This window comes from Ruditapes philippinarum, unplaced genomic scaffold (assembly GCF_026571515.1).
Source record: "Ruditapes philippinarum isolate M1 unplaced genomic scaffold, ASM2657151v2 ctg4933_1_1_1_1, whole genome shotgun sequence".
Classification (NCBI taxonomy): Eukaryota; Metazoa; Mollusca; class Bivalvia; order Venerida; family Veneridae; genus Ruditapes; species Ruditapes philippinarum.
The window spans coordinates 65626-80818 of record NW_026855390.1 but is presented as its reverse complement, the minus strand read 5'-3'; the positions used below and the strand labels follow the sequence as shown (position 1 = coordinate 80818).

General features: G+C 32.2%; 1 protein-coding gene across 1 annotated transcript; it reads right to left on the bottom strand.

Moving 5' to 3' along the window:
• Positions 1 to 2417: 2417 nt before the first annotated feature.
• LOC132743153 (uncharacterized) lies at positions 2418 to 10991 on the bottom strand. Its single transcript, XM_060731680.1, has 7 exons — positions 10645 to 10991; positions 10157 to 10490; positions 9674 to 9693; positions 8931 to 9210; positions 5840 to 5983; positions 3814 to 5566; positions 2418 to 3314 (listed from the first exon to the last, which is right to left on the bottom strand). The coding sequence occupies exons 1-6, from the start codon at positions 10989 to 10991 to the stop codon at positions 4220 to 4222; spliced, it is 2472 nt and encodes an 823-aa protein (XP_060587663.1). The 3' UTR covers positions 2418 to 3314; positions 3814 to 4219.
• Positions 10992 to 15193: the final 4202 nt, after the last annotated feature.

The following is a 15193-nucleotide window of genomic DNA, read 5'->3' as shown; positions in this document are numbered from 1 at the left end:
TATAACTTTTATGGTGATACCGGAAAATCGAATGGCTGAAGTTTATCATGGTGCAAGATTCATCAGAATACGTAAACAAATAAATGAAATATGCCCCCAAAACACTGATTTTCGGCCGAGTTTATCTCCCAAACCAGTATGATTATCAATGATAAATCTAAATTAATATATTCATGTAAAGTACCATAATATCATACATTTTAAAAAGATATATTAAACAGCGTTTATACCTCTAAAGATATGCAAAAATTTCAAGTAATGTTTTATATATGTTTTTTTTATCAAAATCTCTTGTAAGTGATTACATTATAAAACGAGTAACAATTTCACGGCAAAATATATTTTTCTCTTTATATCTAACTGGTCAGCAGATTCTACTATATGTTTAACTGGTCAGCATTTTCTCGCCTGAATGTAAAGAGCGTTAAATTTGCTGACCATATAGAATAAGAAGAGTTTTACGGCTTAAATCAATTTGAATCAATATTTAATTAGTCAGCAGTGTTTTTACTTAATTAAATGTCGGCATGATTTTATAAAATATATTAAATTTGATTACATTATAAAACGAGTAACAATTTCACGGCAAAATATATTTTTCTCTATATATCTAACTGGTCAGCATTTCCCCTATATATCTAACTGGTCAGCAGATTCTACTATATGTTTAACTAGTCAGCATTTTCTCGCCTGAATGTAAAGAGCGTTAAATTTGCTGACCGTATAGAATAAGAAGTGTTTTACGGCTTAAATCAATTTGAATTAATATCAAATTAATCAGCAGTGTTTTTACTTAACTAAATGTCGACATGATTTTATAAAATATATTAAATTTGATTACATTATATTTAAAACGAGTAACAATTTCACGGCAAAATATATTTTTCTCTATATATCTAACTGGTCAGCATTTTCCCTATATATGTAACTGGTCAGCAGATTCTACTATATGTTTAACTGGTCAGCATTTTCTCGCCTGAATGTAAAGAGCGTTAAATTTGCTGACCATATAGAAGAAGAAGAGTTTTACGGCTTAAATCAATTTGAATTAATATTTAATTGGTCAGCAGTGTTTTTACTTAATTAAATGTCGACATAATTTTATAAAATATATTAATTTTGCATATTTTATAAAATAAGTAAGAATTTCATGGCAAAATATATTTTTCTCTATATCTAACTGGTCAGCAGATTCTACAATATGGTCAGCATTTTAATAACATATTTTGGACTGTTTATTGTATTTTGTCACAGATAAATCAAGAATGACACGTCACGTGTGAAATTGCTTTTAACATGACCTTGGGGCATATCGGTCTCCATAAATTATCAGTTTAATGGATATCTGTAGAAACATGGTGTTTATAATGTAATAAAAGCTAATTAACAAATTACATTAACAATTAGGTCATTATTAATTTTTGTTCAATATTACTTGTACAATTATACGAACAACAAATAAGACAGACAGAAATCACTTTATTTCATATTTGTACTAAATACGACCACGGATTTATATATATAAATCCGTGATACGACATAATAATTATATGTTGTTAAAATATACATTACATATATGTACATGTATATATTTTAACCTATGATGCATAGCTTTATACATACTTGGAACAAATTATGATTTTTCGTACATCATATTTTGACAACATTTATAAAATTTTAACCAATATGTAACACATAGAAGAAAATTCATTAAGGTACTAAAATAAAATATTATATCAAAAGAAATTGAGAAATTTATCAATTGAAATTTTTATAATTAATATTAATCATTTGTAATATTGTCATTTTGAAAAACATCTTATTAAGTATTTCTCGACCTCGCCTATAATATCACCAACGGCAATTTGACACCTTCATTGTTTTCCCTTCTTTATCTAACTGGTCAGCAGTTTTCGATAATCCTTTTTTGTTTAACTGGTCAGCAGTTTCCTATACATTCTATATCAGAACAGAACAGAACAGAACATTTATTTCACTTGTACATCATGTACATCGTGCACATAAATAACATATTTACACAACACAATTATAGTCACACAATCTATATAAAACAATACAAATGTTATATCAACCAATGAGTTATTAAGAGGATGATAATGATTATATATCTTGACTCATTTGTTTATTTCTACGATTAAAAGCAATCTTACTAAATTTACAAAGTTTAACAAGAGTATCTTTTTCCTTGCAATTTAACAATTCGAGAAGTTTATACATGTTTGGTCTAATATAATAATATCGATCAATATATAGCCGTCGTATATCATTGAAACATGGACATTTAGATATAAAGTGGAATTCGTCATCGATGTCTCTTGTATCACCGAAAAGACATACTCGTAAATTTCTGGCTAATCTATTAATTCCATACCTATTTGTTTGTACACGTGATGAATGAGCTGACACTCTTAGTTTTACTAAATAGGTTCTTAAATCAAAAGGTAATAGATCAAGATACCTTTCATATTCAAATTTTTCTTTAAGATGGTGATAAAGGTTTAACATTGTGCTACCTGACTTATTACTATGCCAACCTTGCAAGAAACAATCTATTAACTGCTGTCTAAAAATACTTAAAAACGGCTTTTCTTTAACAAAAAGAGGATTATCAAAAACATAATTATATCCATTTTCACACAATAATTTTTTTACATTTGAGACCCAATTCTTTTTACCATTTATACAATCATTATATGACATATTATATACAGTTTTCAAAATTATATTATCTGTACTGTTAAGTTTAAGCCAAAATTTTAATATTCTAATATATCTCGAAATATACAAAGGATATCGTCCCAATTCGCCATAAACTGCAACATTAGGAGTCGACATTTTAACAAAAAGAATTTTCTTACAAAATTTAAGGTGAATTCTTTCGATTTCTTTTGATTTTGTAAACCCCCATATTTCACTTGAATAATTTAGTACTGATCCGACAAAAGAATCAAAAAGTTGACAAAGAATTTTAGGTTTCATTTTATATTTTTGACATTTAACTAATAAAACATTCATTGATTTCAAAGCTTTACCGACCAGTTGTTGTTGATTTAATGCAAAACTTCCCGTATAATTAAAAACAGTTCCTAGATAGTTAAAATCATTTACAACTTCCAAAATTGTCCCATTATACACAAAAGTCTCATTATTTCTAAGTCCCCCACGTTTACGAAATACCATAACTTTGGTTTTTTGTACATTGACTTCAAGACTCCATAGTTTGCAATACTCAGAAAGTAATATAAGATTAGTGTTAATTTCATCCGGAGTCTTCCCAAGAATAACCATATCATCTGCAAACAAAAGTAGAATAAGAATAATATCATCAATATTTACACCTGAATTTATATCATCTTGCAAAAATAACTCTAAGTCTTCAACAAATAGTGAAAATAATACTGGTGAAATTACCTCCCCTTGTCTTAAACCAACAGCATATTTGAAAAACTCAGAGTACGAATTACACGACCGAACACATGATTTTACTTTTTCATACATGTCCTTAATTATTCTCAAAATTTTACCGTTAACCCCATGCTTATACAATTTAAGCCATAATGCATTTCTATATATACAATCATATGCCATTTTTAAATCAACAAAAACACAATATAATCTTTTATTTTCATTTAAATATTTTTGAACCAAATTATGCAAAATAAACAAGGCATCAGTTGTCGAATAGCCTTTTCTGAATCCAAACTGCGCATCTGATATGGTATTATTCTCATTACAATATTTAACAATTCTATTATTAAGTATTGTCGTAAATAATTTCGACATACAACTTACTAAAGTAATGCCTCTATAATTTTTAACATTGTTTTTATCTCCTTTCTTGTGCAATGGTACAATAACCCCTTCAGTCCATCTTTCAGGAAAAAAACCGCTATCAAAAATACAATTAAAAATATCACATATATGCGCTGCCAGTATATCTACAGTTTCAATAAAATATTCATTCAGCAAAAAATCGTTTCCGCAGGATTTATCACGCTTTAAAGATTTAACAGCGATTAAAATTTCGTTAATAGTAATTGAACTATTCAAAACGTCAGTGTTATCATCATTTTCTAAATTTGAGTTAAAATTATGATTTGTAGAAAAATCTTCTGCTTCAATATTTTCATTTTGAAAAATATCATTACTTACTTCTGAAAAATATTTGTAAAAAGATTCAAGCGATATATCTATGTCATTATTCTTTTTTTTTAGCTTTAAAATAATTCCAAAAATCTTTAGGCCTTCGAAAACGTAAATTTTCGATATCAGATCCTTTTTCGATTTCAAATATTTTCTTCTTTTTCTTAACTATTTGTTTATATCTGCTTTTGAGCATCAAAAACTGTTCTCTACTATATTCAGAGTTACATCTTTTAAAGACACGCTGAGCTTCTATATACCTTTGCCTTGCATGTTTACATTCAAGGTCAAACCATTCTTTATCATTGGTTCGATTATCAACAAAATGTACATCGCGTCGATTTGACACATAACGTGTAAACAGAGGGTCAGCTACCTGACGAACCGTATCGGTGAATTCATTTAAAATGTTATTTACAGAAGCTCTATCTTGAATGTACATATCCTCCGTTAATCGGTTAAATTGCGGTAAACAACCAATAATACCTGAACGAAATTCAGATTTAAATTCGTCTGACCATCTAATTTTCATAAATCCTGAATTATTTACTTCCTCGGGCATTGCATTACAGTTTAAAGTAACGGAAATCGGACAATGGTCGCTCCATTCATTGAAGTCGTGTACTTTGAAATCACTAATATTTACAAAATCACGCTCTTTCGCGAGTAGATAGTCAATTAATGATGCCCCTTGACGTGATGCAAATGTAAACGCACCAATACCATAGTCATTACTGATCCGACCGTTAGCTATTCGACAGCACGTAGATTTGCATAAGTCAAGAAGTTTTATTCCGTTAGAATTACACGTTTTATCACAGGAGGCCCTGACGGAGGATATATCGGGAATATAATCATCATTATCTATAGACTTAATAGCAGTATCACATATAATATAATCCGCCTTAAGACCTACCCGACTATTCCAATCGCCGATCAAAAATACAGACCCTTCATTTTCAAACTCAAAAATATCATTCTGAATTTCATCAAATAAATCAACGTTACATACATTATAAAATGGCGATCCTTCAGGCCATATGTAAACCCCACACAAATATATATCATTTTCTATATTGAAAAAAAACTTATCTATCTTTAACCAGATAACAGAATCGTGATTATTTCTAACAACTGAAATACCTTTTTTTAAATTGTCTTTAACATAGATAACAACGCCTCCGCTACATCTTTTAGCATTTCGATGTTGATATTTTCGATAAAAATTATATGATACATAACCTTCAATATCTACAATACTTTTAGAATTTGTCCACGCTTCAAACAAAAATATCACATCATTTTTGTCAATAATATCTACAAATCCTTGACATTCTTTTTTCACGTTCGTCAGTCCGTTAACGTTCCACGCCAACACGTTCAAACCACCCCCTTCGTGGTCCTAGCTTCGTTCATCGCGCTGCGCCTTTCCGTTTACATATAACGTATCATATGAGATCCAAGCATTGTGACCGTTCCGCTTCGCTTCCTTCATCTTTGGCACCAATTCTCGCCTCTTTGCAATAATTTCCTTGGGGAATTGTTCATGAACATAATATTTGGTTTTATCTAAAGTTTTCCATTGTTTTCGAACTAATTCTCTTTCTTTGAAAAATGTAAATTTCGCAACGATATTTCTTGTTCTACCTGGTATTTTATTCCCCATCCGATGTACTCGCTCAAAAGCCATTCTCTCCACCTGCTCTTTAGCTATCTTCATATTTTGCTCCAAAAATTCTCTTAACTTTTGCTCCGTATTTTCCAGCACCCCTGACGGGCTTTCGTCGATGTTCGCAAATACAAGGTTATTCCGCATTGACTGCGATTGTAAATAGACAATATCATCTTTTAGAGCATTATTCTCTCTTTGCATTGTAATTAGTTTATCATTCGTTAGGCCTAAATTGAAATCGGAACTTTCTGCCTTTTCTTCAACTACCATGAATCTTTCTTCAATTTTTTTATTTTGGTCTTGGATATGTTACGATTTGCACCAAGTAAATGAAACAATGTAGACAATAATATCACTTACCTGATATAATATCAACTACAGTTGACAGTCTTCTACTCGAAAGAGGGTGTGTGTACACGTCGGAGTCCAAGAGAGAAGAGAGAGTCCAGCATACAGAAAAGGCATGAAAAAAGCATGCAAAACTACATGTACATGTACAAATAGTGACTAGTGAAAAGTACTAACCGTGAGAATGACCTTTGGGTAGAGTGCCACTGTAACACTCGTCCCCTTCTTTGAAAAAAGAACTTAGCATGCTCTCATTTAACAATTGACCAGACAATTAACAAATAGAAATGTTTAGCATTGTCACTATAAGATTAACCTTATAAAAGATTCATCAAAAAGTTTAATAGAAGTAATAAGTACAAAGAAGAACTGGAATTTGAATGTTCAAAAATGTACTGAAAAGAAGTCATAGAAAACCTCTTGAAATTGTGTATTTACAAAGAGTAACACAGCAAACCATTATGCCATTATGCCTTTAACAAAAAGCTTCAATAATGATAAAATAATTTGACAATTTAAACTCTAAAAAATTCCTTCAAAACTAAGAGTCACTAATAAGAGTCCCTCTAAATAAATTATTCATTTAACATGAAATATAGAAAGGAACATGAACAATACTTATTTTAAATAAGAATAAGTATGAAACTTTTACAGGATTATCGAAACAAAAAATAACAATAAACTTTATTCTTTACAGATCTTCAGAGTGAAAAAATACTGCATGAATCTTAAATTAACCATATAAAATTAAAGAAGTGAAAGTTTTCACTTTTGATAATCCCTTGTTTAATTGTATAGAAACTACAAACATTCATTTTAAAAGTTAGTAAATACATTTTTAATAGCTTAAGCCTGACAGAGTGCCGGATTGATACATCGAGATAAAAGGGGCAGAATATATCACAAATCCAACACCACTAGACACTAAAGCTCTTGACGGATTGTACTACTTGACAAATAAAACAATAACATGGAAAGAAAAGAAACACAAACCAGACCAAAAAATATAATGTAATTTGGAAATAATTATTGGGTAGATAGATAGTTATTGTTCAAACAATGCCAAGTGAGAATACCATTACAGTAAAGCAAGTATATATCAAAGGGTTAGTAACATAATTACATGACATAAACTAAAAATAAAATTACAGACTGAACTTTGGCTGAAATAGTTTGGCAGTCCTATTTATAAAATGTTTACTGGAATTTACACAGTCATGAAGTTTACTAGTATTTATAGACTGAAATATACATCAACATGAAGTGACAGTTCATTGTTTACATTCTATTCTTTTTTTCTTTCCTTTTTTTTTTCTTTCTATGGTACATACATTATTTTTTTCATAGTTATGTTGTTTTTTTTTATGTAATGTACATATATATTTTTTCCTTTTGTAGATTGTACATTATTTGTACCTTTCTTTTTTTAACATACAATTTGTCAAATATTATATATTATATACATGTATATATATATTTTTTTTTTAATTGGAATTTTCAGTTTTAGCATTGTTTGAACTCTGAGTAACTAGGATAACTAAACTACAAAGTATGATACACGCAATTACTTACTACATGTTGATGACTCCGTAAAAAATATAAAGGTTTGTTAACAGTATCATACCAAATACAGTAATTTTAATATATAGAATTTGGATAAGTAGTAAGAGGGAATTTTTATTACAGTAGTACATTCCTCCAGAAAAAATCCCAACAATGTTATAACATAATTTTTGAAATAAAAATGGCTTTGATTAGAAAAATAGAATGGAAATTCCCAAACATGTTCACCAAGAGTGTGCAAACTGGGGTGAACAAATAAAGGAATTGTAAATTTTGTGTTAAAACAATGCAGTGTCAAAAGCGTGCAAGCTGGGACCTCTGCAAGGTTTCAACTTACCCAAGCATTAATGAAGTACAGGAACTTCTGCAATGCACCAACAAAACAAAGGCATGCACATGAAGTGGACCAAAACCATATATATGAAAAATATAGCCAACATATATATTATGTAGATACAGGGTGTGCCACTATTTTACATTGACCATCATACAGTGCTCAATAACAACTGTATATATAGGGTGTAGCCAATATTTACTATGAAAACCATATATAACTATTAATATAAGATATATACAGGGTGTGACCAAATTAAGATTATTATATTTGTAACTGGATGATAGAAAGTCTGTCATATTCACTGAGACTGGTGAATATAATTTTAAGAAGGTAACCCGAAGAATTTGGAAGCATTTTGGTAACATTGAGATATAAATTCTTCCAAAGGGATTTTCAGAAGTTGTGATGCTTTTTTAGCAACCTGATAAACTTCTGTAGGGTCTTTAGCTAAATAGGGAGCATCTGTCTCAAAGAGTAACCTTTTAGCATCAGCGTGTTGAACTAAAGCTTCACACGTATTCCGGTCTTGTAGGGAGCGCATGGACAGACTTAACATGCAATTAGGAAGGACAGTACTCCATTGTACAAATTCCTCAGAACTGCCAATGAAACAATGTCGCTGAACAGGCATATGAGTTAAGTTTAACTCCCTAAACAGCAACAGGGTTTGCTTGGCTGCTAGCCCATTACAAGAGTCCCTACAGTCCCGCATTTTAGTAGAAAAACATTATTGGCTATAACATGCCGCAACTTAACCGGGGAATCCATCAAGATTTCCAGTGAGCTTAGTGGGTGGTCATATTTCCCAAAAAGCTCATCAAGGTGAGTATGGCAATCAGTGATTACCACATCCAGCCCTGGATGTCCTTTCGGAGGTGCAGAGCCATCCGGGAGACGGTAGTCATACAGGTGTATAAGTTTTTCCCTGCATGTTGTATCCAGACAGCTGATTAAATTCTTCAATGCGGTATAGTGGAGGCATTGACTAATTCTGTCTGGACAAGTAACCTGGTAATAAGATATACTCCTAAAGGGCTCTAAACCTGCTCTATGGTCAAAACCTCTAAGGAAGACTAATTCATCCTCACAGATAGTGGGGTCTCTGGAGTGCATTACCCTTGTTCCACTACATAGGAAAGGAGATCACTCATACAACGCATGCCAAGGTTACTTCAATAAACAGAAGAAAACCATTGACTATATAAAACCAAATGGACATGTTTGTCCCCAGAGTGAATCTCCCATGCCCTGAGTGAAACTCAGAAAATTGCACCTAAGAGGTTTTTGAATTTTGGCAGTCTCTGCAGGCATATGCAGGACTCGTGCACCATGATACACAAGACAAAAAGAAATGCCTTTTAGGCTTTTAAGTACATATTCTTACTTTCTTATCCTCTTTTTTTTTTTTTTTTTTTTTTAAATATAAATTTACCTATTGACTTATTTTTATATGGAAAAGCTTTACCTTATGCACACATAAATAACCAAAGTTTGTTAATTCTAAAAGAAAAATTTATCAAAAAAAGAAAATCTTAGAAAAATTTATTAAAAAAAAATTATGCATCTTAAGGTTTTCACTACTTAAGTACACAGCCTGGGCAGATCCAACCTAAAGATACATAATACATGAATGACAAATACAGACATTAAATTCAGCACAGACCATTGACTTAAGTACACAGACTGGGTCGCAGATCTGAGTGAATATAAACGTCACTAAACAGACAATTACATGAAAGCTGAATACATTGCAATGACACAGTGACTAGAGTACACAGCCTGGGCCAATGTATCACAACAATGCACCTAAAATGGAACCAGTTAACTAAAGTACACAGCCTGGGCTAACTAGTCCCATTTTTACCCACACAAGAGGATAGGTTTATCAGACAGACCAACTAAAGTGCACAGACTAGCTGATCTATCTCACAAACCTTGGCATTGACCACCAATTAAGATCTGTTCAGGATTCCAGGATCAGGGTAGAAGTAAACAAATTGAACTTTACTTCCACAAATGAGACATTTTATGTTTGAAGTGAATATTTTATAATTGATGACCTGTGACCTTACACTATTGATATGAGATGTAACCTTTTTTGGGCCTCCATATAGGTAACCAAAAGAAAATGGAGGTGAAAATAGTTTGGTAAAAGGAGGTGAAGAAAGTATGGTCACTCCAACATCACTATTAGAGACCTCAAGTAAATGAGATTGATTATCTTGAGGTAGAGGTAGAGGTAAAGTTAACAAGGATTTCTTATTCTTATTATCATGGGACTGAAAAGTTCTCTCATTAGTTAATGAGGATGTCGGATACTCCTTGGTCTGCATTTGCTCTTGGACTTGAGTCCCCTGTTCATGGGCAGACTCAGCACAGATTTTACTGTCATTTATGGGGCAAATGCTGTTGATGAAACCTAAAACTCATCAATATCATCCTGCAAATTGTCGGACAAGGGTTCGAATCCCAGCTGTTCATCTGTCAAATTGTCTATCTCATAAACAGTTTGAAGCATGAGGTTCAAACCCTGTAGTCAAGTAATTTGGTGATGTCTCACTTTTGAGTACTGCTGGGATACTCAACTACTTTTGATAAAGGTTCAAATCCTGGGGGTGGTGGTAGGGTACAGGTACCAGTCAAAGATTTCGGTGAGGTCTGTCCAGGGTAGACAGACTCATTATGAGTACTGCTGGAGTACTCAACTTCCTTTGGTAATGGTTCAAAGCCTCGGCCCGTGTATTGATCGTTATTAAAACCAGGTGGGGGGCTTACTTGGCTTTGCTTAACTTGACCTGGTGGCCTGTATGCCAAAGGTGTCTGGCCAGGCTCACTTCTAGCTATCAAAAGAGCCAATTGCTCTGACACCTTGTCCATTGTGTTGAGCAATCTTTGGAAACTACCCATTGTCAATTGAAACTAAGTTTATAAATGTTTATATATGTTTATATATATGGGAACAAAAACTAAGGTAAATTATTGTAAAAGTTATATAAATATAACCTTATACTACAAATGAAATGAAATTGTTTACAACAATGCAAACAAATCAACAAAGGCTTACAATATTAATTAATGAATACTATAAGCACATGGCATATGGGGTTTACCCTTTATAAAACAAAGGCTTACAATATTATTTAATGAATACTATAAGCACATGGCATAGGGGGTGGAACCTGTATAAAACAAAGTGCTACAACAACAAAAAGGAAAAAAGTTTACTAAGTGTAAACTGAAAATAAGTATTTAGCGTCAAATTACCTAATAACTTAATTGAAATACCAAAAGAATAGTGTTTAACGTTAATGTAAACACTTAAAATGGTATAAACCTAAATATTATTTACTTCCTAAAGAAAAAGAATGATGGCACGTGTTAACAATTAACACAATTATGAGAGCATGTGCAGTGGGGGTTACAGGGCTTAAAATAAAGGAGCACTGTAATGTCAAATAATTAACCTACTCAAAACAAAAAACAAATAATTAGAAACCTTATAAAAATGAATGTATTTATCAATAATAATAAATACACTAACAAGAATGCAGGCCTATAGTAATAATAGGTATGCAAATTTTACCAGAAAAATTTCAAACATGTGCTACCACATGGTCAAAATGGGGTTTACAAATTAAATATAAAGTTTCAAAATGAACAAAAAAATTGTCAAAATTTACTTGAGAATTTATCACAAATAAAAAAATAACCCGCAAGAATAAACCAAATTTAGTCTCGCAGCGCCAATTGTTACGATTTGCACCAAGTAAATGAAACAATGTAGACAATAATATCACTTACCTGATATAATATCAACTACAGTTGACAGTCTTCTACTCGAAAGAGGGTGTGTGTACACGTCGGAGTCCAAGAGAGAAGAGAGAGTCCAGCATACAGAAAAGGCATGAAAAAAGCATGCAAAACTACATGTACATGTACAAATAGTGACTAGTGAAAAGTACTAACCGTGAGAATGACCTTTGGGTAGAGTGCCACTGTAACAGATATTTGTCCACACTTTGTTTATTTCTTTTTCAAAATTATTTACTTTTTGCTCCAGAACATCTAGTTTATCTAACTTTTTTTCCATTTTACAAATTTTTTCATCTATCTTTTTCAAATAAATTAACAAATCTGCATTTGTGGGCGAACATGTTTCACCAATAGCATTTATATCATGTCCCGTATTAGTGGGTGGGGTATGCACTGTTGCCATATTTCCGTTAATTGACGATTTTTCATTTATCACACTGTCTCTACTTTGATTTAAACTATCTTCTGTATCACTACTGTCATTAAATAGCACAGAATTTGCCGTTTTTAGAATACTACTGACACAAACCTGCTCTGGCGAAGTTGCATATCTTCCCGCCTTACATATACTGTCATTATTGTCACTGTTATCACTCTTTTTACGCTTATTCTTTTGTTTTCTACCCATCGAGCATTTTTAACACTCAACACTTAAGTATCCATTAAAAGATATAACATATTAAATCATTTTATTCCATATACATTTCACATTTTCAAAATATTTTTTTCTCCGCCAAAAATATCTGTTTACACTTGAAATCACGTGACCTTCTATATGTAATGTATTATTATAGATGTTGAAATATGAAATTTTTTCAAAACGGCTTTTATTAAGTTTTTTTTGATATATATGATCAGTACATGTGCTGGGATTGACAAATATGCATTTTATTTGGATTTTAAAGGCGTTTTGAGCTCCAAACCCCAAATGTCTGTGAATGCAATAAAAACTTATTGCTAAACCAAATGGGCTAGGGTGGGTGGGCAAAAAAGACTAGAACGTGATCTCGACTACAAAATAAGTAACAGAATGGCGAGCAAAAGCAAAATAACCTATATATAGGTAATTAAACAACCTATCAAATTCCATAACAGAAATTTGAATTAATCCAATCAGAAAATCTAAAAAATAAACCGTTGACCAACGAGATAAGCTGATATAACCAGAGAACAACTCGATTCAAATAAAAACTTTATCATTCACAAGAATTAATCGATTTTAACAGGTGTATTAAAATACGCTAAATTGCCAAAAATCACTATTTTGCGTTGATTTTTTTTCCATCAAAATTGATTTCAAAGTGCTGCAACTTCTCAATGGATTGAGATAGAGTCAGATGCTTTCCACCGTTGGTTACACGTTACCTTATGATCAATCTGGGGTCATTTATAGCCTCTCACAAGTCCAAAATTTTCTTGGCGGCGAGGGGGACTCCGCCCCCTTCAACCCCCCCCCCCCCTTCTGGCAACTCCCTAATGTATCTTTTGGTTGGGGCCGCGCCGAAAAAGTGGCCACTTTTTAACAACATTTCTCAAACAAAAACAAGTGTTGGGGCCTAAATAAGGCATTTTTTCACCATTTGAGACAACAAAAAGGGGGGGGGGTGAAAAAGGCGTTAAAAGGCGTGTATATCGCGTAATGGGTTAAAGAGAACACTGCGTGGAGATTGGAAGGTGAGACATGTTCAATGCCAGTTATGGCTGGTTCCGTTTGGGGAAAAAAGGAGGGAAATTTTTAATTTGTCTGAGTTTGTGAATAACCCATAAAAACAGGGGGTGGGTTAAAGTTTGGGGGAGGGGTTTTCAATATTCTTCTATGGGGATAGGGAAACCTTTAAAGGGTTTTTAAATTTTCTTTCCCTTTGGTGTCCCGTTTATGTTGACATCCCATGTAAGGTTTTTTTGACAAAATTCCCCGTCTAGGTTTTTTAAAACCCGAAAATAAAAAGATTTCCCAATTGGACCCCCATCTATTTTAATGTTTTTTGTGTTGAAAATAGATTTCAGTTATGTTTTCATTTTTTTTTCCCTTTTTTTGGGTGGGAAAAAACCCCAAAACTTTTGGAGGGGGGGTTAAAATTAAAAATATCTTCAACTCCCCCTTTTGGTCATTTTGGAGGGGGGACTGTCTACTATGCAATTTTAATTCTATTCTACGTGTATTATCCATGTACATTGTATGTATGTCAATCCTATATATCTCTACAAGAAGAGGCGGTAAACTTTTCAACAATGATGCATTTCAACCACCAGAAATGGGAAAAAAATCCAGTCCGTCGCCAACTTTGCAGGTTGTCAGTCTCTAAAGTAGACCCCTATTTTTGAAATAAAATTACAGAAGAGATCTACCTTAACAGATTTAAAACTCTTTGAAAAGTTGGATTCGCATATTCTTACAGTTAGATCTATTTCAATACTGAATGGTTTTTGTATTTTGTGATCGCAAGATCAGTAAATACAAAGCTAACATCCACGGTCTAACACAAAATTTCTAACAGCCCTAACAATGCAAAGTAGTTCTCACTCAAAACTGCTTAAAAACCAGCAATTTAAAAGAAAGAATAATTTTTAATGTAGGCATTAAACGAATTTCAGTGCATTAAAAGTTTAGATTACTCAATAGAAATATGAGGTTGCAATCACAAATTTCGCGGATGAATATCTTTTTTACCCAATGAAAAATGTTCGGCTAGTTCCGTAAAGCTTAATCAATGAAAATGCTATTTTTAGCTATGTCGATTACCGAATACTCCAGAGCGTAGTACACTGTCGAGTAGTGGAATATATACATGTCGGTATAGATTTTCGCTAAATTATTTTCACAGGTTTATCATGAACAAAATACCTCGAAATTAATAAGGATGACAAACACGAAATGGAAATTCTCAATTTAGAATCACAATGCATTTGTTTTTATTCAAGCTACATACGTATTACTTCACCGTGGTGCAGAGGTAACGCGCTCGTTTAGGGTGTGAGAGGCCATATGTTCAAAATCCTAGTCCAGGCAACTTTTTTTTTTTTGAAGTGTCTTTTTTAAGAAAGTAGCCACGATATGCAAGGATAAAGGGTGGCTGTCATAAAAAAATGAAAAATGATTTTTTGATGCAACTCTAGTCATGCAAAATTCAATACATGTATGTATCAATCTCAAACTGTTACAGAAAAAAATCTATACGCAGTCGCTGCGTAAGATGAATTATAGTATATAAAAATAAACTTATACAGGAAAATATATACAGATAGTCAGTATGATTTAGATTGCAAAGATCAGAAAATACCACAGAGCTTGCAGC

Bases quoted from the DNA above. Each gene is read 5' to 3' on its own strand.
- LOC132743153 (XM_060731680.1), bottom strand. From the start codon at position 10,991: ATGGGTAGTTTCCAAAGATTGCTCAACACAATGGACAAGGTGTCAGAG. The intron at 10,491-10,644 runs GTGAGACATCAC...TTTCATCAACAG, and splicing joins TATCCCAGCAGTACTCAAAA to CATTTGCCCCATAAATGACA. The intron at 9,211-9,673 runs GTACTTAAGTAG...TTTCCTATGTAG, and splicing joins GTTGGATCTGCCCAGGCTGT to TGGAACAAGGGTAATGCACT.